General features: G+C 42.1%; 1 protein-coding gene and 1 pseudogene across 2 annotated transcripts in view; both read right to left on the reverse strand.

The window, feature by feature from the left end:
• Nucleotides 1–25,257, reverse strand: part of JAZF1 (JAZF zinc finger 1) — a 337,583-nt gene that overhangs the window by 37,959 nt on the left and 274,367 nt on the right. The window contains exon 3 of the mRNA XM_082846108.1: nucleotides 10,558–10,754. Within this exon, the coding sequence (XP_082702234.1) occupies nucleotides 10,558–10,754 (197 nt within the window). The remainder of the gene's footprint in view (nucleotides 1–10,557; nucleotides 10,755–25,257) is intronic.
• Nucleotides 3,695–4,656, reverse strand: LOC309966350 (heterogeneous nuclear ribonucleoprotein A1-like; annotated as a pseudogene). The gene has a single exon. The product of its transcript is annotated as a heterogeneous nuclear ribonucleoprotein A1-like (transcript).

A 25,257-nucleotide genomic window follows, 5' to 3' on the forward strand; every position in this document is an offset into this window, starting at 1 on the left:
CGGTTGGGCCTATGTGGGCGCATCCTTCAACAAGGGAGGGGAGAGAGCTCGTTGATAAGTGCGTGCATCTGCTAGAAACATCCAATATTCCATTTTCTTCATGCTTTGAAGTTCCACAATTAAAACGGTTATTATCGCTACGTTTACTAAAACAACAAGACAAACTATAAAAATGTGTAAACCTGCTAACGCTTTTACTTCTACCAGCTCTGGTCATAAAATGGTTATCTTAAAATGCTCCTGTATTTCTGATAACAAATAGTGTCATTTTTGTTCTCAGATATGACACTCCTTCCCCTGGAAAATATGCCCATGCCCAAAAGCACATCACTAGCAAATGCCACCAGTAATGCACATTCCTGGAATCAATCTTCTCTCAGGTTAGTACAGACAAAAAATAAACATGCACAAGTGGTCCTGGCCAGGGCTGGTGAAATACTGTCTAAAAGGGCAGGATACAGTTAAGAGCACGAAATGTTTTCTTTGTTTTGAACGTGCTGTATAGCTACTTCAAGCCCTGACAGCCTGACATGTCGGCCATTTCCACCACTGACCCGGGGGCTCCTGAACACACTGGGTGCCTTGGATGCAGAGTAGGGCTTTCAGAGCTAATGTCCTTTCTAAATTGGAGGTTCAAGTAGAGACAGTGTTAACACAAGCAGTTGTTTCCGTCCCTGTCTTTATCACATTAATCCTCATGGGGAGGTAGGCATTGTCTCCAATGTATACATGAGGAGGCCGAGCTTACAAAGGTTTAAGGCCATCTACCTCTCAAGCTGCAGAAGCAAGATTTGAATCCAGATCCCTCTGATGCCAAAAGCTCTCACCACTTTACCTCTATGTTCCCAGGGTTTTAGAAGATGGCCCAGAAAACTCCAGGTTTACGGAATCCCTTTTGTCAACATATCTGGGTCTGCTTACGAATTCCCTAAGCTGACATACCATAAGGATCCTGCTCTAAACCTGTGTGCCCCCGATCACTTTCCCACTGATTTTACCTTATTCCAACTGCTCTGGAATTCACATTGCCTTACAATTTCTAAGACATTTCGTGGATGTGAATATATAGATTGTAACTGCACTAAAACAGTATGGAAAGAATGACTCTATGTGTACCTCTATCTTGTCTAGCTAACCATCCATGCTAGTAATTTAGTCCACCTGTGTGTATGTCATGTTCATTAAGTGTCTGCTCTACATGTGTATAACCTGCTTCTACCAAGAGATGTAAGTTCTAATCCATAAGGGCTATGCCTTCTGCTTTTTTGTACTCCCAATACCTGGAACGGTGACTATAACAAAATAGATGCTCCATGAATTATGTGAAATGAGAAGATACCCCATCCTGGTGCTGTGGAAAACAGGGCCACTCACTTAGGGACTGCTGAACTTGGGCCAGTTTTCACTTAGATGAGCCTCGATTTCTTTTGTCTTTAAAGTGGTGTTAATAAATGGTGATGTGAATGTTTTTGCGCACTATAAAGATATAATCTATTATTATTACAGATCGGCATCGATTTGATTGCTTTCTTCAAGTCAAGAAAATGTTTTGTTTGGGAAGGTCTCTTATGAGTGATGTAGTTGAGGAAAAATAATTGAAGTACTATCTCGTCGTTGCCATCCTTACTCTAACCAACGCTTTGAGTAGTAAGAGATTAAAAATAAGCATCCGCATGATGCAGTGGGGAAGGAAGCAAATTAGCTACAAGACTGGACCATAACACTCAGGAAGCAGGATAAAAATTTTACAAGTCAATCAATGAAGAAGATGAAAGGCCAGTGATTAGAACAAAGCAGTATATAAACAAACAAGCAAACAAGTCATAGGCCAGGAAAGGGTGTGTTAGTGACCCTGCATATACATACGCAAGCCAGAGAGTACTGCACCATGAAGTCATTCTCCAGCTTAAGACAGCACGTTTATGTGAAAAGGGAAATATAAATCAAGGCCATTTTCTCAATGGGAAGAGTGTAGAGAATGTTTTTTAGGCATTGTCCACATACTTAACTCTTTAGGGCAGAATCTGTTAGAAATACCAAAGCCTGGCCTCAGGACTTTATAAGTAGGTCACAAAATTCAGTCAGGCTAAAATATTTCAATTTTCTTTTTTTCCGCCATTAAACAGGATGGGATTTATCTCTCTGAGCTTTTCCCTTCTGTTTCATTCTCTTCTTTTGGGTGGGTGGGGGGAATTGTTAGTTTCGACCTGACCTTAGTTATCTTTTCCTCTCAGATTTTCTGCCTTTAGTAAGGCTGTTTAGGTGTATTTCATTTTCTAAAAATAAAGGGATTGGGGGGGAGTTCACCTCAACTCCACTCAGACAAAGCTTCTAAATGTCAAGCTAAATTCTGTCAGTTCTACCAGTCATTTCCATCCTGAGGGGAAAATTAATACTTTACTTTTTAAAATGATTTGCTGTTTATTAGTAACTCCGGAGAACTGCAAAATGTTATAATCTGAGCAACCTATTGCCAAAACTATAAAGGAATGTTAAAGGTCTACTCTCAGGCCAGATAGCAGGAGACACAGGAATATGAAATGAAACAACACAATGCAGAAACTTAAATTACACATTTATAGATATAATCTGTGACTTCATGGTCGTTATAGGCCGCCTAAACAAGAAAACAAAAAAAATTGGTTTAATTTCCTTTGGTACCTTTCTCTGGTTTAATACTTGAATTTTTCCCAAGTGGGCCAAAAAATATATACAAATATTTTCCAGGAGAGACTGTGCAGTGCTATTATAACCAGAAATCCAGCCAACTCTTTCCACGGCTGCGCCACTAAGACATAAGCAAGCATTTGTTCAGTCCCATTGGACTCATGTCTGGAAGCTAAGCAAGTAGATTACAGTAACTTTTCTCCAAGCAAAGTGGAATACAGGTTAACCCAGGCAAGAAAACACACAGCTATGACAAGAGGGGTCCCATTTAAAAGCAGTGGTTTCCCAACTCTGGCTGTAGGTTGGAATTACCTAGAGAGAGGTTTTAAAAACCCCCAATGCCCAACCCACCAACTGGATCAGGGTCTCTAGAGTGGAGCCCATGGACAATTTCAGGATGAGCTTTTAACAGCTGGTTTGCAAGCCTGAATATTTAATAGCTGGCTCCCTGGAGTCAGCTCCAACTCACCCTTAAAGAAAACCCTGACTAAACTAAACTGGTAAGTTCTTCAGTTCTGACCTGCTATTGGAACGATGGAGTGGGGGTAAAAGTGAGGGTTACTGTGAATGAAGGTGAACCACAGTTCCTATCTTAATGTATTTTTGTATTTTAGGTTCAGAAGTAGTCACTGGGGCAGCTAAATGGCTGAAGGTCTCATGAGGTTTTTTTGGTTTTTTTTTAAAGACACAACTTATTCAGCGTCATGATCAGACTATTACATTTAGCAATCAACAGCATGGGTGCCAAAAAACAAACAAACAAAACCTACATTAAAACCCTTTGTTGGAATGCTTTACACTTTCCACAGAACAGAAACGAAAAGAACCTGTTATACAATTAGTCACAAATACAGTCCCCGAGTTTTTTGCCCATGCACATGAGTATCGTCTAAAACATGTCTTCTTTGTAGCAGCTAGGCCCTGCCACCACTGTGCTTGGCGGAGTTCACAAATCTGCTGTAGCCTGTAGCTTCCCCGTCACTTCTCTGGCTTCCCTCTCCTGCTAAGCTTTGTTTCCTGGCAGTAATTAAAGCCTCCTGCCACTGCCGTAGCTCCTGCTGCTGCTGGAACCGCCATAGCCACCTTGGTTTCGGGTTTGGCAAAGTATTGGCCTCCACCACCACAGGGGCCAGAACTTCTGCCTCCAAAGTTTCCTCCTTTCACGGGTCCAAAATTTGCAGATTGATTGTTGTAACTGCCAAAATCATCGTAGCTTCCACCACCTCCAAAACTGATTCCATCATTACCCAATCCATTATCGCCATCCCGCTGCCACCACAGCCACCGCCACCGTGGCTGCCACCAAAGCCAGCTGGACCACTGATGTTTCCTCCAAGACCAAAGCTGCCATTCCCACCAAAACCACTGCCACGACCACCATCAAAGTTTCCAGAACCACTTCGACCCCTGTGGCTGGATGAAGAACCAGCCATCTCTCGCTTAGATAGGGCTTTCCTTACTTCACAGTTGTGGCCATTCACAGTGTGGCGTTTCTGAATGACAATCTTGTCTACGGAGTCATGGTCATCAAAGGTTACGAAAGCAAAGCCTCTCTTTTTGCCACTGCCTCGGTCAGTCATGATTTCGGTCACTTCAATTTTTCTCATACTGTTCAAAATAATCTCTTTGGCGATGTTCCTCAGTGTCTTCTTTAATGCCACCAACAAAAATCTTTTTCACAGTTAAGTGGGCGCCAGGTCTTTGAGAATCTTCTCTTGAGACGGCCCTCTTTGGTTCCACCACTCTTCCATCCACCTCGTGTGGCCCTGCATTCGTGGCCGCACCCACCTCCTCCACAGTGGCATACGTGACAAACCCGAAGCCTCTGGAGCGCCTGCTGTTTGGATCCCTCGTTACCACACAATCTGTGAGCGCTCCCCGCTGCTCCGAGTGGCTCCTCAGACTCGCATCGGTTGTCTCAAAGCTCAAACCTCCGATGAAGAGCTTCCGCAGCTGTTCGGGCTCTTTGGGAGACTCTGACTTAGACATGACGGCAGTGGAGGGGGGAGACGTCAGCAGTGCTTACCGTGCGTGCACGGGCAGGAAGGAGTAATCTACCGAACGTATCTCTAATGAAGTTTTTGAAAAGGTGTTAAGATAATAATGATTAATGTGGAAATAAAGTATGAGTACACTGGAAAGACCTCATTTTTGGAAGTGACAGACACGGGACTTTGTGCAAATTAACCTTATTAAGCCTCTATTTCTTCAATCTGTACGTGGGAATTAATAATGCTGTCTCAGTGGGGTTGGTGTTAGGATTAAATAATCATACATAGGCATATATAGTAAAAAATCTAAGTTGCCTTTCCTTCTCAGTAGTTATACTCTAGATTATTATTACTTTTAAAGGAGAATGGTATGAATTGTTTTAATACTTTATTTTCAGGGAATTTAATCACGTTTATCTTTATTTATATATATTTTTTAATTGAGGTACAGTTGATTTACAATGTTGTGATAGTTTCGGGTATATAGCAAACAGATTCAGTCATACAGATAGATAGATAGATAGATTTTTTTTCAGATTCTTTTCCCTTATAGGCTATTACAAAACATTGAGTATAGTTCCCTGTGCTATACAGTTAGGGCCTTGTTGACTATTTTATACATAGTGATCACATTTATCTTTAATTCTTTTTAAAGATTTTTTTGATGTGGACCATTTTTAAAGTCTTTATTGAATTTGTTACAATATTGCTTCTGTTTTATGTTTTGCTTTTTTGCCCCAAGGCATATGGGATCTTAGCTCCCTGACCAGGGATCGAACCCGCACCCCCTACGTGGGAAGGCGAAGTCTTAATCACTGGACGGCCGGGGAAGTCCCCTATCTTTAATTCTTTATCTCTGTGATTTAAACCAGGGTTGGCAAACTATGGCCTGTGGACCAAATCTGTAAATAAGGTTCCACAAAAACTTTTAGTGTTATGGAACACACCATGTCCACTTGTTTGCATAGTTCTACAGCTGCTTTCCTGCTACAGCAGCAGAGGTGAGCAGCTGAAACAGAGGCCCCATCGCCTGCAGAGCCTGAAGTATTTACTATCTGGTCCTTCATAGAAAAGATTCTTGACCCACAATTTAAACCATTCTAAGCTTTCCTTAAGTGAATACTTTTTAAAAGTACATTAAAAAAGAACACAAAAAAATGAGGATAGGAAATGAAAAAAATGAGAAAAGAAGATTTCCCCTAGGGTTTAGAAATTGCAAAATAAATCTTAGTTCCAGAATCCTTAAAAAATACTTGAAACTCTAGGATGAAACTGAGATCTAATTCTGTCTAGTCAAGAGAGTATATATATATATTTTTATATATCTTTATTAGAATATAATTAAAAAAATTTTTTTTAATTTATTTTTTGGCTGCGTTGGGTCTTCTGTTGCTGCACGTGGGCTTTCTCTAGTTGTGGCGAGTGGGGACTACTCTTCGTTGTGGTGCACGGACTCCTCACTGCAGTGGCTTCTCTTGTTGCAGAGCACAGGCTCTAGGCACGTGGGCTTCAGTAGTTGTGGTGCGTGAGCTCAGTAGTTGTGGTGCGTGAACTCAGTAGTTGTGGTGCATGGGCCTAGTTGCTCTGCGGCATGTGGGATCTTCCCAGACCAGGGATCAATCCTGTGTCCCCTGAACTGGCAGGCAGATTTTTAACCACTGCGCCACCAGGAAGTCCCTATTGGAGTATAATTGCTTTACAGTGTTGTGTTAGTTTCTGCTGTACAACAAAGTGAATCAGCTATATGTATACATATATCTCCATATCCCCTCCCTCTTGAGTCTCCCTCCCACCCTCCCTATCCCACCCCTCTAGATCATCACAAAGCATCAAGCTGATCTCCCTGCGCTATGCAGCAGCTTCCCACTAGTCATCTATTTTACATTTGGTAGTGCATATATGTCAGTGCTACTCTCTCACCTCTTCCCAGCTTCCCCTTCCCGCCCTGTGTCCTCAAGTCTGTTCTCTACGTCTGCGTCTTTATTCCTGCCCTGCCACTAGGTTCATCAGTACCGTTTTTTAAGATTCCATGTATGTGCATTGGCATACAGTATTTGTTTTTCTCTTTCTGAATTACTTCATTCACTCTGTATGACAGACTCCAGGTCCATCCACCTCATTACAAATAACTCAATTTCGTTCCTTTCTATGGCTGAGTAATATTCCATTGTATATATGTGCCACACCTTCTTTATCCATTCACCTGTTGATGGACATTTAGGTTGCTTCCGTGTCCCGGCCATTGTAAATAGTGTTGCAATGAACACTGTGGTACATGTATCTTTTTGAATTATGGTTTTCTCAGGGTATATGCCCAGTAGTAAGATTGCTGGGTCATATGGTAGTTCTATCTTTAGTTTTTTATGGAACCTCCCATAATGTTCTCCATAGTGGCTGTATCAGTTTATATTCCTACCAACAGTGCAGGAGGGTTCCGTTTTCTCCACACCCTCTCCAGCGTTTATTGTTCCTAAATTTTTTGATGATGGCCAGTCTGACCAGTGTGAGGTGATACCTCATTGTGGTTTTGATTTGCATTTCTCTAATAATTAGTGACGTTGAGCATCCTTTCATGTGTTTGCTGGCAATCTGTATATCTTCTTTGGAGAAATGTCTATTTAGGTCTTCTGCCCATTTTTGAATTGTTTGTTTGTTTGATATTGAGCTGCATGAGCTGCTTGTATATTTTGGAGATTAATCCTTTGTCAGTTGCTTCATCTGCAAATATTTTCTCCCATTCTGAGGGTTGTCTTTATGTCTTGTTTATGGTTTCCTTTGCTATGCAAAAGCTTTTAAGTTTCATTAGGTCCCATTTGTTTATTTTTGTTTTTATTTCCATTACTCTAGGAGGTGGGTCAAAAAGAATCTTGCTGTGATTTATGTCATAGTGGAGTGTTCTGCCTATGTTTTCCTCTAAGAGTTTGATAGTGTCTGGCCTTACATTTAGGTCTTTAAACCATTCTGAGTTTATTTCTGTGTATGGTGTTAGGGAGTGTTCTAATTTCATTCTTTTACATGTAGCTGTCCAGTTTTCCCAGCACCACTTACTGAAGAGGCTGTCTTTTCTCCACTGTATATTCTTGCCCCCTTTGTCAAAGATAAGGTGACCATATGTGCGTGGGTTTATCTCTGGGCTTTCTATCCTGTTCCATTGATCTATATATCTGTTTTTGTGCCAGTACCATACTAAGACAGTATATTTTAAAGAATACTTTATAAATGAAATTTTCTGCAAGATGACTCTTACTTCTGCACCAGGAACGCATCCTGAATATGAAACTTGGAAGAGTGAATTTAGAAGGTAGAAACATGGAAAACTACTTATAACCTGGCAATGAAAGTGACTGAAACCACATTAGTCAGGCAAAATAAGCCGCTCTCTCTAACTACAGGTAAAATAACACTTCAAACATTGAAAAATGTATACAGTCAAAATGGTACAGGGTAGGGTTTAAGAAACCATTTCCCCTGCTAATTTTTGATGTTTACATGGAATGTTATTCAAGCAGCAAATAACTTACCAATGATGCTGACAGACTGAAAATGATACATCTTTACCACTACATACATTAATTCTCTCAGTGGGAAATTGCTAAAATAGACAAGGTGTCAGAAAGATTTCTTTACGTCTGAAGGAAAGGAAATGATTCCATTTCTTCCAAACATTCTTACATGAAAAATAATAAACTCTCACTTTTAAAATGTCTTTATTTTCATGGGGTTCTAAAGCTCCCATTATTAATTGGGGAGGTCATGGTTATCTGGTGCTCGCTATGAGTCAATCCATATTAAGTCAGGTATAAAACACAGCCAGGTATAAAACTGCCCCCATAATTCACATTATATATGAATAAATATTCATAGAAATACTCAGAAAAGAGAATTAAAGAATTACACCACACTATCATGGCATTGCTTAGATCTACACAGTAAATGTTACACAGAGATGCTGGAAAGTAAATCTTCACGAAATAAAATGTAAGAGAAACATGGTGGTCTATCTAAAGAAAGGGACAAATGCCCAACACAAATGAAACCAATTCATCCTCTATGGAATGACCTCCGATTCTGTTCCTGAAGCAACTGGTTGAAGACTCTGGACCACAGAGACGAACATTTACTGAGTGTTTAAGGCATGCATATCTATCACGTTTAACTCTCGCACAGAAACCTAAGTAATTGGTATCATCAGTGATTTGTAACGGGCGAAGTTCAGTAGGAACTCAGTCTGTCTGCCTTGCGCACCTATCCTGTCTTCAAAATGTCCAGTCCTGATGGAACACAGGGTATCTGCCAACCATGAGCCCCCAGAGATGCCCCTAGAAAAAGAGGTCCTCTAATCAAAGCGACCAAATTTGGAAAGCTTTCTAAACCCTCCTCTTGGAGAATAACAGTGTATATATTAAAGCCCTGTATTGAAGAAACCAGTTTACTTTTGTCTAACCCAACATTTCCCCAAACTTATTAGGGAATCCCTTTTCCCAATTACTATTTTGTGAAAGTTATATTCTGAAACACTGAGAAATATGACTGCGGTCACCTCCCTTCATGGGAGATGGATAAAAGAGAAATACATAAACTGTAAGAGAAAAATAAACATTTTCACCCATGGTCAAGGGGCAACGCTACTGAAGTGATGGTGTGATTCTAAGTGGCTTCTTTTTGCTCTTAGGATGACACCCTAAGTGCCCTGGTCCCTGCAGACCTCCTTGGCCTCATCTAACAAACACCCCACCACCTGGCCAACCTTCAGTACCTGGACCTGCCAGGCTCCCCATCATGGAGCCTTTGAAAAATGCTGTCTGCTTGGCTGGATGCGCCTTCTTTCCCTCTTTCCCTACTTACCTTTCAGGGAAGTCTTTCCTGACCCTGTCAAGCCCTTCTCTGTATGCTCTCCTATCACTGAGTTCTTCCATATAGCGAGTTTATGGTTACAATGTTATATTTATTGGTGTATTTATTGGATGAATGCCTGTCTATACCCCTATGGGAGTGAGGGGAAATATATTCCCTGTGCTCAGATGCAAAAAAGAAGAGGAGGGGACCTTTCCAGCCTCTTTCTACCATCTTCTATCACTGCTGACTTAACGGATCTCTTACTTGGGAGAAGGTTCTGAGCATGTTCAGCTCAGGGCCTGGGCGCACTCTGGTCTGCTCCCAGGCAGGCAAGCTTCGAAGGAATGTTTGGGAATAAGTTCAACTCAGGGAAGACAGTTGTTACAGATGCTAGCTAGCTCTATTCTGCAGTTTAGCCTTATGCAGTAATAAAGTCAATTTTAATCTTCACCTCCGAGTCTTGTTTTATTTTTCAAATTGCTTCCATTTGGGAGGGGAAGGCAAGAAGGAGTGTTCTCGTTGGCCCCGTAAAATGCCAACATCTTCCACTAGGCCTCAGTCCATCAGGAAGAATAGGGACGGCTCTCCTTGGGCTCACTACTATAGCTCAGGCCGGGCACATGGGAGGCACTCTAATTTTTTTAAATTAATCATCCTCTCATGGAAAATTTCTTAAATAAGCAAAAACAGGGAGAATGGTATGACGGACCCCTATGTATACGTCACCCAGCTTCAACAATAACCAGCACATGGCAATAAACAACATACAATCGATCTTGTTTGATCTACTTCTCAACTTGACCGAAGCAAATCCAAGACACTGCATCACTTCATACATAACAAATAGTAAAGGCTTGAAAACATATCTGTAAAACCATCATCACATGCATATTATAAATGATAATTTATAAATATTTCTTCCATAATAAATAGATGAATGAATCAGCAAACGCTATAGGGACCAGTAAAGGGTCAAAGAAGAGGTGGCTCTGAATCATGATCTGTCCCCGGCCCCCAGCACACCGCACACACACACACACTCCCCACGGGCCAAGCCACTCACCGGTTGGAGTGCTGCTGCGGAATGAAGAGGAGGGGGTGATGGGCGGGGTCACGGGGGGAGTAAGGCTTCCGCTGCTGTGGCGAGGCGGCGTGGACACATTCCCTCGAGACACGGAGCTGGACAAGGTCAGCGAGAGCTTCGGCTGAATCTTCTTCTTTAGGGACTCCTGCTCTCGGCGGGCCGCGTCTGTCATGAACCTGCAGCAACAGTGGAAGGGACCATTTATGAGTAACCAGGACCATATACAGAGCCGGAGGATTATGACAGTGAACTCAAGTTTGACAGGCGCTCCACCCTGGGAAAGGGGCTTATTCACAGGTCCCAACTTCAAAAACTCACAACAGTTGCCCTTTTCCCACATGATGAAATTATCTTCTAGCTCCTTGTTTTAAAGTTCCTCAAAGTCAGGATCCTTTCTTCCCTGGGCAAACCCTCTGTGCAGGAAATGGATACACATAGACTCCGTACTCACTACACTGCCTTTAGTTACAAGACTGCCTCTCTGGGAAGGTCCTCTCGACCCTCAGAAAGTACACCTGCTCTCGAAGTTCCCCAACCATCCCCAGCTCCAGAGGACTTCCTTCATCTGTAGGTTGGTAGTATTTATTGTTTGTGCCACTGAACATCTACAGCTTCATGAAAACTTTGATTCTTTTTTGTACTCTGGATTCTCATATCATTATTTGGGTTTTTAACACTTCCTAGGCTGACTGAAGGTCTTGTCTCCCCAGCCATTAGCTGAAAAGGAAGGACCCGAGTCCCTATCATCTTTGCTAGCACGCTGCCAGGCCCATCTTAGCAAACATTTATCAAATGACTGAACAAACCTGCCCAAGCAGATTCAATATGAGGGTACGAGCACTGTACCAGGAGGAAGATCACGGAGAAAGATCTGTTCATGTTGTGATCTTATTACTCATAAAGGGGAAGGTGACTTTTCTTGGTAGTTTCACTTCGGAAACTTCAAAGTTATTCTTTCAACACTTCTCTTATGCTAGTTATATTCAAACTTTGTTCTTTTCTCACTGTTTAATCTAGCATTTCATAAATTCATGTACCAAGAGATTCAAAACAATCTATGAAATGGTATCTCCTACCTAAAGAGCAAATGTCAACTGCATTTTTGAAAACTGCGATGGAAAGCCTAGTGAATAGAGTATATGAACATGTTTAGGTGAAAAAAACATACACTTGTGCCCACTGCCTAAGCGAAGAACCAGACCATAACCATACCTCTCAACTCCCCTCCGTACCCCACCCTCTCACCAATTGTGCTTTGACTATGTTAATACAATTCATCGTAAACTAATTCCTTTGCACTAAAACATGGTATTTTACCCAACCCATTTCACATTCTGCCTACAAAATTCCTTTATATTTGTCTTCATTACACTGCGGCATTTTGTAAGTCAGCAGATAGCTCTCATGCCTGGTAAAAGCTTTGAGTTGCTCAAACACCCAATGAAAAAATGTTACAATAGAGTTACAGTGTCTTAAAATGTCTACTTTTACACTTGGAACATGGCTGGCACATTTCTTAAAGGGCTTTTGCAATATAATCTATATGCATAAACTGGATTTTATATGTTGAACCAAACTGTAATAAAGCTACAAGTTTTGCCTTGAGCTCTTCGGTTTTGTGCTACAAGATGGTGATGATTTAAAAAGAAGAAAGGAATGACAATGTAAAACAGAATTGTTTGCACCCGGCAGCCACGTACTCATTTATTTTCAGATGTAAAGTTGGTTCTGTTGCTCTTAAAACTTCTTTTTTCCCTCCTCATAAACCTCTACTCAAAATCTGGACTATAGAGAAAAGCAGGAACTGGTGCTTTCGTTTATTATTCTAAGTACAACTGCTAACTGCCATACTGCTGAGCTTCTTCAACTGGGGTATGCAGTGCACCAGGGAGTGGGTGAAACCACAGGCTAAACATATTGCTTCTTCCAGGAAGACCAAGTGTTTTCAGTGTAGGTCATTCAAGTTAGGTTTTTCTTTCTCAATTTATTTATTTTTGGCTGTGTTGGGTCTTCGTTGCTGCGTGCGGGCTTTCTCTAGTTGCAGTGAGCGGGGGCTACTCTTCGTTGTGGTGCGTGGGCTTGTCACTGTGGTAGCTTCTCTTGTTGCGGAGCATGGGTTTCAGTAGTTGTGGCTCGCAGGCTCAGCAGTTGCGGCGCACGGGCTTAGTTGCTCCATGGCATGTGGGATCTTCCCGGACGAGGGCTCAAACCCGTGTCCCCTGCATTGGCAGGCGGATTCTTAACCACTGCACCAGCAGGGAAGCCCTAAGTTAGTTTTTTAAATAGGAAAATCAACACAGATATGCTATGGAGTAGAATGAAAAATTTACATCTTGCATCTTAGTTAAAAGCATGGGACTTGGAGTCAGGCAGGCCAGGGTTCAAATGCTGGCTGTGTGACTTACTATGTGACTCGAGGCAAGCTGATGAACCTCTCTAAGCCTCAGCTTTATTCTCTGAAAAATGGGACTAATAATTGTAGACAAAGGGTTACCATACCTCTTTTCCCTAAGAGACTTTGATCTTTGGTTAACTCTGGTAACCTGCCAAGACGGTAAGTCACATATGCTACAGGGCAACACTGCTTATATTAAGACTGACCCCCCCCCCCCCAACTGGTAAATGACATCTGGAGTGGGAGGAGCTAGAAACCATCTGTCCACACCTGTTAGGAAGCCAGAGCTCTGGGCTTCCTGAGCGCCGTGATCTTGCCCCTGAACATGCCCCTTGCAGAGAACTGGGGAGCGTGTCCAGGGAGCGTTATAAGAGCTTTGATTCCAGGGCAGCTCCCATCTTTGCCCGAGGGGCATCTTCCATCTGCATCTGGATAGACTGCCATGTGTACCAGTAAGGACTTCACAGAAGGTGTGACGTGGCCCTGCTGGCAGGCTGTGGCTCTGCCTTTTATCTCTCTGAAAAGACCCAGCGCCCATGGCGGCCTCTGGTCATCTTGTGAGTCTGAATTTTCATGGTGGAGGAAGGTCACCTGCTGCTGGACAAGGCAATAATAGTGCTGACTTCAGAGGACTGTTGTGAAGATTAAACGAGGCAGCAGTGCCTGTCATGTAGGAAGTGGCTGTTATTATTATAGAAAGCTTCATAAATGTGGTCTTATCTGTATATTCCATCTACCTTACTCCAAGTTTCTTGAGGATGCACTGCATGTCTATGGCTCTGAAAGCACCTGGTTCATGCCTCATGTATAGTAGGATGGGATGTGGAATAGCTGACCAGGAATCGGCCCAGAGAGTGCATAGAGAGTGTGAGAAAGAAACTCCTGCCAGAGAGAGAGAGTGAGCTAGCAAGCTTTGCAGGCTTTGCAGTGTCTTCTCTTACTCTGGTTAAAAAGTATAAAAGTATCAGAGCTCACAGTTTTTATTGTAAAATAAATACTCTCCTACAGCTCAGAGATACAAACAACTATAAACAACCATGACAATGTGCACACACATATCCCTCACCTTCACCCCCTCATGGATTTGGTTGGCTATAGATAGCCATCTATTTTTGGCTTGTGTCTGCTAAGTGTTTTCTAGAAGCGAGAACGAGGCACCATGTTAAAAGCATTAAACATGAAACTCATAAAACACTTCTGCCAACCCTTCTCTCTCTCCACTCTCCCTCCTTCTCCCTTGGATTGGTGGTTATGAACTTGCAGCTATATCCATAAATCAAGGCGAGCTTGCCATACCGAGATCCACAGCTGCAGAATTTATTCCTGGTGACAACACACACACACGCATGGGCATAAGAACGCCTTTGGAGCGCTGGATAACATTCATCAGTTTCTCCCTTGGCAGTGTTGCACTGTTCCTCTTTCACTTATCACCCATGACTTCACCTATTTTTTGGAGACTTGTTTAAACCTTAAAGTTTTCAAGCAATGTTCCATCAATACAGTTGTCTGTCAAAAGATGGGTGGATTGCCAATGGCAAAGAATCACCTGGGGAGACAAGTTTATAAAGAACCTGATGAGGCAGAATAAACAAAGGCTGTGACCGCAGCCAAGGACTGGACTTAAGTTGGCTCTGAGCATTTTCCACCTTCAAGGGCAGCTGCGCTTCGACATGTCCTTGAAGGACCAGAGCCCAGATCTTTCCTTCATCAGGATTAGAAATGTTTCCCCTGTATTCCCAGATGAGAGAGAGCTCAGGCTTGGGGAGCCACACCACTCTGTGGTCTGATGAGTTTTTCTCAGTGGATTTTGACATGACTCGTGATCTTCTCTGAAGCCCTCAGTCATCGCAGCCAACATGGGGTTTCAGAGAAGCGAGGAACCTGGATGAGACAGGTCACCTCATCCAACCCCCTCATTTTTCACAGTAACTGGGAAATGAGGTGAAGGGGGCTGTTCAAGGTCACTTTGCTGGCTGGTGGCAGAGCTGGCATCTGAGAAGTCAGCCTTGGGACCCTGTCGAACGTTCCTGCTCTGCCAGGCTGCCACTGGCAACAGCGAAGAACCCTGAGCTTTCTTGTGTTAGCTGGAGAGTCACGGTTAAGTTGAAAGGGGTTAAGGAGCTGAAGCTTAGGGCCTGAGGAAATGCAGAGGAAACCTCTCAGGGGTTTACACGTTGGAAGTGGGGCAACTGGAAGAGCAGGGGCCTTCATCCTCCCAGGGTCTGCCAGTTCTGCTCTGTGGGGTCCCTTGGCTCCTGGGGGCCCTGGATTTGTAGCCTCACTGGGCTGTGATGCAGGGAAGGCTCGCTGTGCCCACGTCCCTGAATTCTTTCTGCTTTGCAATGGCAACTGTTCTGAGTACTCGTGTGCCGGTGCGGGCTTATGCTGGCTTGTGAGAGCCGATCATTAAATTTTTAGGGATTTAGGCCAGTTGTTAAACATACCCATTATTAAAAATTAAATTATGTGATTGGGAGTTTGGGATTGACAGGTACACACTGTTATATTTAAAATAGATAACAATCGTATGATATCCCTTATATGCGGAATCTAAAAAGAAATGATACAAATGAACTTATTTACAAAACAGAAACAGACTCACAGACTTAGAGAATGAACTTATGGTTACCAGGGGGGAAGGGATAGTTAGGGAGTTTGGGATCCACATGTACACACTGTTATATTTAAAATGGATAAACAACAAGGACCTGCTGCATAGCACAGGGAACTCTGCTCAATGCTATGTGGCAGCCTGGATGGAAGGGGAGTTTGGGGGAGAATGGATACGTGTATATGTATGGCTGAGTCACTTTGTTGTGCACCTGAAACTATCACAATATTGTTAACTGGCTATACTCCAATGTAAAATAAAAAGTTAAAAAAATAAAACAAAATAACCAACAAGGACCTACTGTATAGCACAGGGAACTCTGCTCAATACTTTGTAATAACCTAAATGGAAAAAGAACTTGAAAAAGGATACATGTATATGTAAAACTGAATCACTCTGCTGTACACCTGAAACTAACATCGTTAATCAACTAAATTCCAATACAAAATAAAAATAAATAAAAAATAAATTATGTGAACTTAAAATTAAAACAAGCATATTAAAAATAAAGGTAACAGGGCTTCCCTGGTGGCACAGTGGTTGAGAGTCCGCCTGCCAATGCAGGGGAACACGGGTTCGTGCCCCGGTCCGGGAACATCCCACATGCCGCGGAGTGGCTGGGCCTGTGAGCCATGGCCACTGAGCCTGCGCGTCCGGAGCCTGTGCTCCGCAACGGGAGAGGTCACAACAGTGAGAGGCCCGCGTACCGCAGAAAAAATAAATAAATAAAATTAAAAAAATAAAGGTAACAATACACAAGGTTTATCAGTTCTTGTCATTTTCTTTCATTTTACTATTATCTATGCTATTTAGGTTATTTACATTAATAATGTCATATCTGTTTGGTAGAATACTATATGATGCTGTATGCTACTGCACATTTCTTCCCAACTCTGTTCAGCAATGTAACGTTGGTTGCTTGAAATTGGCCATGATGGGAGTACTTTAAACCATGGAAACTGGCAAATATTACAAATCAGGGTTTTCTCCCCACCCCAAGAGTCAGTCGTTAAACATTTACCAGTATACCTGTAGTTATTATTATTATTTTTTTAATATGGAAAGAAAGCATTTGAACCAGGCTCCTTGCCTATTCACTAAAGGAGCTAATCGGGGAAGGGATGAAGGATGGATAAGGAAGCCTTCTTTTCCTTTTTAAAAGTATAAAAATAAGACTTCTCATTAAAGAACACTTAGAGAAAAATTTTTATGGATTTGTGACTTGTGCTTAAAAACATTTTTAAAAATTCGGTAATACACACACAACTGAGGGTACATATTTACAAGCACAGTTGAAAGAAGAATAAAATGACACTCCATGTACTCACCACTCAGCTTATGAAAAATTTTTTTACCAGAACCTTTGAAGTTTGCAGATACAACTATGGTTGATTTTTCAGGGTATTTTCCTTCTAGTATTGCTTTTCTACACATAGACTGAACTGGATATTTCTTAAATTAAAAAAAAGTCACTTGAGGGTTCATTCACTGTTGACTAACAGCCTGCAAATCTGTGGTGAGGCAAAGTCATGTTTTCATTTTGAAACTGAAACTGCAATAAGATTAATTTTAACCTTCCTACAAATCAGAAATGCCCAAGTTACTTTAATTTAATATGGTCATTTGCAGTAATATTTGTTATTGCTTGGGGAAGTACATATTCCTTAAGTAAATTTTCAAGACTCCATTATAAATCTTTTAAATCCTTAGACCACAATGTTCATTCACTCTGACATAGTAAACGTGGAAACATGACTATAACACCGCAGGGGGAAAATGTCAAATTGCTGGTCCATGGAGACCAGTTTCAACCACAAACTCAGGAAATTTACAGAGTTGGCTGGAGCCCGGGCAGAGCCCGCCCTGCACCTCACTCTCCGGCCAAACACCTGAGCCCAAGTGTCTTGCTGGGGCAAAACCACTTGGCTTCCGCCCGCTCTGGAGAACCCGGTGATGCAAGTGACCACTAGAAACTCGAGCCTCTCTCAGAAAAAACTTAAAAGAATCCAAACTCTGAGATGCATGGCGTGGTTTGGTTGTTATTATAAGACTCTGAAGAGGCCGGGTAGTCCAGAGGCCGGAGCTGTGTGTCAGGAGGCTCGTTTTGGGGAGAAGAAGTGGGTGGCCTCTGGAAGTCCCAATGCTCCCCCCAACCCCCGGTCTGGCCCTGGTTTTTCTACTTGTTAAAACTGAACAGTTTTGGTTTTATGGTTATAAGAAATATATCACCCCTATGTTCCTTCCCAGCTCCAACAGTCAATGATTCCCGCAGGCCGTGTTTCCCAAACTTTTTTGACCTCAACCCATTATAAGAAAGCCTGTACACACATATGTATAATTAGGCCCACAATCGGCAATTTTGAAATCTCTAGAGCTCTGAAAATTGGAAAGTTTCTTATGTTTGACAGCAAAACTCACGGGGGGGACCAACCCTGCCATGAACTACTTAGAGGCTATTTACACACTTTATTTATTGTATTTAGTGTGAATATTTATATGCTTCACTGCACAAACATCAGTGTGTTTGATTACAGGGGGCTGCCCTGGACCCTGTAGGGAGAGTTTTGTAATAGGCAGTATTTGCACCATATTGTCTTTCTGAAATTAGAAGAACTATGACTTGTGAAACGTATCTGGGCGCAAAGACAAAGCATTTTTTTTTTTTTTTTTTTTTTTTTTTTTTTTTGCAGTACGCGGGCCTCTCACTGTTATGGCCTCTCCCGTTGCGGAGCACAGGCTCTGGACGCGCAGGATGCGCAGGCTCAGTGGCCATGGCTCACGGGCCCAGCCGCTCCGCGGAATGTGGGATCTTCCCGGACCCGGGCACGAACTCGTGTCCCCTGCATTGGCAGGCAGACTCTCAACCACTTCGCCACCAGGGAAGCCCAAGACAAAGAATTTTTATGTAAACATCTGAAACAAAAATTTCTTGAAACAATCCTTACTACCTGTGATACACTCTGATATTTTTCTATTCTATTTGATTTTAACAAAATATCCTGGTCATGACCACCACACTGATTTCTTGACCTACTAATAGGTCATGGCCTGCTGTTTGAAAATATTAGTGTAGCAGTTAAGAGGTGGGCTTTGTAGGCAGACTGTTTAGATGCTAATTTCTCCTCTATATTCTCCAGCTATGTGACCTTGGGCATGTTACCTAACCTCTCTGTGCCTGTTTTCTTACCTATAAATGGTGAAAATAATAAGGGCTATCTTACAGAGTTGTGAAGATGAAGTGAATTAATACATGTAAAGCACTTGGAATAGGGCCTGGCACTCGGTGTTTGACAAATGTCATATGAACGACTCTTGTTCTGCAAATCCCAACTCACAAATCTTTCATTCTGACGCTTAACGTCGCAGTTTGGTTACTTCTGAGCTGAACTACTAAGTATTAGGATAAGTATTGCCATCATGAGTTCTGCTGATTCTGAAAGCAACAAGCCACCTTCACTGTTTCTGCATGCATTGATTGATTAAATTACTGCTTCAATCACAGGCAAATTTGAAAAAGGTAGTTACAGTAGCTGGAATACAAACAGATGGTTCCTCTCCTTAAGGACAACGTGCTGGGAGGTGGAGCATCTATAAACCCACACACCTCCTCTTCTTTTCTTCTCTGCCTTGATTTCTTGAGAAGAAGCCAATTGTAGAAGACCTTTCTAGCAGGACAGGCAACAGGAGCACAGCTACTTGATGGAAAGGTGTTTTTCTATGCAGTTATAGGCTGCCCTCTACTTGGGAGATTCATAAAGTCACAGAAGGCTCAGATGTGGTCCACAACCAGACCTCTGTACAAAGTACCACATCCAACTACTTCATTTCAAGCTCAAAAGCTTTGATCTGCCTTTTCAATGGCCCTTTGGGCATTGCCATGTTTTGGTGAAAACCAGTTTGTGAAACCAAGAAAGCTTCTAAGGAAAGCTGCTAGGAGCTGGCAGATAGACCACAATTCTAAGCACTCGCAAATCTGCTAACTCATCGCTCCGGACAGTGGGATCTCTGACCTGACAAGGACAACAATCGATCTTTCCAGTGGAGAGTACCTTAGGGATTTTCCTTTTCTCCAACTATTACGACACGCAATCCAGGACAAGGATGGTCGGAAAGCCAGTAAGGAAGCAGAATGATCCGTAAGACATTCGAATAGAGGCTATGGGAATAATGGCACATTTCATCATGTGATCATGTGTGGTCCACATGTCAGAGGACCTGGCTGTTCTAGGTCTCAAAGTAATGATGGCTTTCAGAACACACATCTGCTAAGAAATTCATGGGGTGGCTCCTCTCATTTTAGCAACTTAAAGCCACAGTGAGGTTGAGGGGTGTTTGGTTAGAACAGCTGGCCAGTGAAACATGCCCTGCTGGCAGCAAGTGGAGTGACTGCTTGTCTGCGCCCCTTCCTTAAGAGAAGGGCCTTTCCTGGTGATCACAGAACTTAACGAATGCTCTTCTTTTCAAATACAGAAGACAATTTGGACTCCCAAGTAACATTAATTTCAGAAAGTTTCTAGTAATGTTCTGAACAATCATATGTTTCACTTCTCATCCCAGAGCTATTTTTGCCTTCACAATCTGAGGCCTGTGGGGTGGATTTTGAAGCTTCATAAAATTTTTCGCAGTGTCACCAAAACTCAGAGCCTCTTTTAATATGCTGCTGTTAAAAATTTAATGCAAAATAATAAAACTAAAAGAAGCACCAGAAGAAAACCCACACCATCTAATCAGATCAGTTTGGCACTTAACTTGTGAGGGGTTTGTGTGTTTGTGTGTGTGAGCTTTTCATCTGATATTCACATGGGTTGTGGGCATAATTTGTGAAGCACCACCAATGAATCAGATTTGGTTCTTGGGTACCAAACCAAAACCAACAGATTTACTGCATTAAGTGAGACACCTTTTTTCTTCCTCCCTTTTCTTTACTAAGTTTACATGTGATACATACAGGAGGATATAGTTCCTGGACTTTGAGGAGTAGTTCCAGTCTAATTTGCACAAAAGAAATTAACACCAGGGCAAGCCAATTTCATATCAAACACTGTAGCTAGTTTATTAAGAGTTCACCTTATTTTGGGGGACAGAGAGAGGAGAAAAGAGAAGGACATAAGAAAAAAAGAGAAGAGGTGATCTTCCTCTTAACTACTCTCTTGACAACTATAGTTCTTTCTTTTTTTTTTTTTTATAGAGCAGCTATAGTAGAGCTTGAGTATTCTAAAACTTTAAAAAATATTTATTTAGGGACCTCCCTGGTGGAGCAGTGGTTAAGAATCCGCCTGCCAATGCAGGGGACACGGGTCGAGCCCTGGTCCGGGAAGATCCCACATGCTGCGGAGCAACTAAGCCCATGCGCCACAACTACTGAGCCCGTGCTCCGCAACAAGAGAAGCCACCGCAATGAGAAGCCCGCACACCGCAATGAAGAGTAGCCCCCGCTCACCACAACTAGAGAAAGCCCGCACATAGCAACGACCCAACTCAGCCAAAAATAAGTAAATAAATAAATAAGTTTATTTAATAACTAACACTCGGTTGCCCATTTCTATTGCCAAGTGGTACACCTTATCTAACTACCACCTACCATCACCAGCCTCTCATTAAAAAGAAAAAGCCATTGTAACATAAAATATAGAAAGGACATAATCTTGGAATAAAATAATCCTTTCATGAGAAAGACTGTCCTTTATTCTGAGACTATGATAACAGTAGAACAGGGGAAGAATAAAGGTACTTAAATTTTTTTGAGATGCAGAGAAGCTACAATATAAAATTTAATTTTATTATTTTGTAATCACATCATATGTACATTGTAATATACTGTTTATAATAATATGTTGCTTATAACTATTCTCTAGATACAAGTTATTAAAAATATCCAACTTTATTTTCTATCATGGCCATTGTTAAAAATTCAGTTTCAGGTGGGTTGGGGGGTTTAAAAAAAAAAATTCAGTTTCAAGGAATGTTGACTAAAATGGAACTATTAAATTTAGGAGGAATCATTTGCAATATGCTGCAAACTGAAAGAAGCCAAATACATGAGCACCCAGACCCAGGGGCTTCTCCTTTCCCAGAGCTTGGAGAAACAACACACAGGTCGGTGGATGCTGGATGCCCCTGCTCCTGGGCCCCACACACCCTAGGCAACTTGGAGACTGCAGACCAACAGAAACACCCTTATGAACAGCATCATTCAAAGACTAGTAGCTGTCTGTGAAGAGTACTTAAGAATTACTTTTTTTTAAAACCGATAATCTCTTTCCCGGAATTTTAGCGCTCAAATGAAATTCATGCATGGAGGCTAAGTAACTGCAGTAATGAACAAAATCCCATCCCTGAATACCATTATTTTGTACATTCCCAGTAAATACTGGGTATTTTCTCACAACAAAGGAATAATATAGTTAATCTACCTTAATGAAATCTCTGGTTCAGGTTCCAGCAATCACTACTTAAAGCCACAGGTCAGCGTAAATTATCAGTGAAGCAATTAATTTTGATTTACTTTAGCCCGAATAGAGTAAACCGTGGTCTCTTTCATCATCAATGCCAAGAATAAAAACCACTTCTGAAAACGAAGCCCACAAATCTCTGGTTTGACGGCCAACTGGAATATCCCTCTGTTGGCAACTCTCTATCATCCTTTCCATTCCTTTTCTACTTTCATCGAATTGGAAATAACTATGGCTATTCCTTACACATGGTTTTCATTGCTAATTTGACATCCGTGTAAAAACCAATGAGCAAAACAAAGAAGCTGTATTTTATGAGGTTTTGTGGCACAAAACTACAAATAGCTTTTGAGTTTCCTTGTTTTGCCTCCTCTGGAAGTAAATTAACTGAGTTATTTGAGGTTTCCATGTAAACTGCTAATGAGATGATGCACAATTCTCCTCATAAGCTGGGAAAAGTTTAAAAACTAAAGAAAAAAAAATTGGATTTAGGTCTCCAGAGTTTTAGTTCCAGTATCATTAACAGCTGTGAACACAGCTTGGTTGAAAGTCTAGCTTCTGGGGGCAAACTCCTTATTTAGGTATTCAAGCTTCGGCAAATTATTTACCCTCTCTTGTCTTGGGATCCTCATTTATAAAACAGAGGTAACCCTAACACCTACCTCATGGGGGTTATTGTCAAGATCTCGCTAGATAAAAGCATGAAGAGCACTTGGCTCAGCATAATACTGCACATATGTCAGGAGGCTGCTCAGACTCTTGCTATTTCCATGGTGTTGGCCCTATGCCCCTGACTCTCACCCAGGAATTATGTCAAAAATGTAACAGTCATCTGACTGGATAATTCTTATGTAAGAGGTCATTTGTGCAGGGAACCTATGCAGTCCAGTCTACCTAAGATGGACTTAGACAGAAATCTAAGTTTGCGGTACATGGGCCTCTCTCACTGTTGTGGCCTCTCCTGTTGCGGAGCACAGGCTCCGGACGCGCAGGCTCAGCAGCCATGGCTCACGGGCCCAGCCGCTCCGCGGCATGTGGGATCTTCCCGGACCGGGGCACGAACCTGTGTCCCCTGCATCGGCAGGTGGACTCTCAACCACTGAGCCACCAGGGAAGCCCAGCATTTTCTTCTTAAATGGATTAATCCACTTAGGCAGTGAAACTATTTTGGGGGGCAAAGTCAGCTCTATACATGGGTTGTGCCTTTACAAAGTATATGCCTGTGGGCGTCACGAGCTTACAGACCTCAAGTTTCATGGGCCTTGGAAGCTGATTATTTTTCCAAGTGATTCTTCTTTCTTTTTGTTGCAAGAGTTCAGTTAAGCTGCTTCTGGACTAAAGTGTTTGGTGTTCCCTGTTTTCCAGGAGGTTTGCACCTGATAAATGCGTTTAGGTATTGGATTCTTCAGGTAAGTACGCACACATTTGAGGACTGAATAATCATTTTTTAAAAACTCAAAGGGGTATGAACGTCCCTGTGTCTTCTTCCTGCTTGACTTAACCCAAGGAGTTTGTGAATGCTAAAGATACCTGACAAGCTATAAACTGTGGGTAAATGCTGGAGGTGAAGAGGATGAAGGGGTTGAGGATGGTGATTATTTAAATTTTTTATCAGAGATAATTTCAAAAACACACAAAACTAGAGAGGTTAGTGTGATGAACTGCCATGTTACCAACATTTTGCATCTTGGTTAAACTTTCTCCCCTCTGCCCTTTTTAGGTCATGATTATTATCCTTCACATATTTCTTATCATCCTGTGTTCATCTGATCGCTTGAAAAATACATAGGGATAAAATAAAGGCAGAAGAATAAGGGAGAAGGCAAGAGAGAAGAGAGAAAAAAAAATTTCTACATAGTCCCTGGGAAATACCTAATGAAGATTCAAAATTGAGTAAGATGGTTAGTGGCATAACTGCAGGGTCTCCCTCTGACACAGATACAGCTAAACTATAATGTCTGCAAAATTTGAGCACTATTATACAGAGTATATACTGTTGAACGACACACCAAAGGTCTATTAATATGGAAGGTCTGAGCCAATGGCTCCCAACTCTCAGCTATGGGGGACCCATTATAGTGTTGAATGGTGCACTGCTTTGAATATCATAATGGTACTTGCTGGGGTCCTTTAAATTTGGGGAGAAAAGGGAATAATACAAAATTACTAGTCAGTACTGCTTCAAAATTAATTTGTATTTTACAAGATCCCCTAATCACCTTTCCCCCACGTGTTCCATCCCAAACAGGGACTTTACAGCTTATTTTGGAAAAAAAAAAAATTCAGGGTATGTGTGTGGGTACGTGTTTAAAATTTTCAAGAATGCCGCTGTATTTAACTGCTAATGAAGTGTTTCTTGGAGGGGCTTCCAGACCTTCAGCGGATTGACAATGAGCAGTCTTTATTTGCATGCCAAAAGCGTGCACTAATCCTTAGCACCAGCTGGTTCCCAGAAATACATGTGCCCCCCAAATCCTGTTTATCCTGCTGGTTTATTTAGCGAAGCTTTTCTTCACAGAGAGCACGGGCCTCCATTTCAGGCTGACCAACCTGTTTATTCCAAATCCCTAATGAATGTAATTAAAGCTTTAGTGGACTGCAGCCAGGATATAAACCACACCCCCCCCCCTCTTTTAAACTTGTTGAGTGTGCAGGACTGGTCCACGGCAGAGGGCTTCCTGTGTGAGGACTGAGGCCCTGCTCTCCCAGAAGGCCCTGGACACCTCTGCACCCAATGCCCAGGCCATTTCTGATGCCCAAGGAGTCGTTCGTCAGGCTCACGCTCACAAACCGAACTGCCCCCCACCCCTCTGGTGTTCACCGGACCAAACGGGCTCTCTCTAAACATTCCCACACATGCTAGTCTCTTGGGGATTTTTCTACTGCCATTATGCCCTGGGAAACAAGGCTAATGTCCTAACTAAAATACTGAATACTTCCAGCAACCTAGGAGAATCTTGTTAGATCCTGCAGAGCCCTCTTGTATTAACCCGCCTGCAGAGAATCGCTCAGAACCTTTCCAGTAACCAAACCCTAAAGGTCTACAGCTTAAACCCAGAGTAATTTTATAGGTGTTCCTACAAAGTGCAAACTGAGCCATAATGGCTCTGGTGAGTTCACATCATCTAAGCTTCAGGTGGATATCTGGAAGTTAATACTGGAGAAGGGAAAAGGATTTACAATTTTAAAAAAGCCTTTTCAGTATGTACTAAGCTACG

This window comes from Leucopleurus acutus (assembly GCF_964270905.1).
Source record: "Leucopleurus acutus genome assembly, chromosome: 9".
In the NCBI taxonomy this organism is placed as follows: Eukaryota; Metazoa; Chordata; class Mammalia; order Artiodactyla; family Delphinidae; genus Leucopleurus; species Leucopleurus acutus.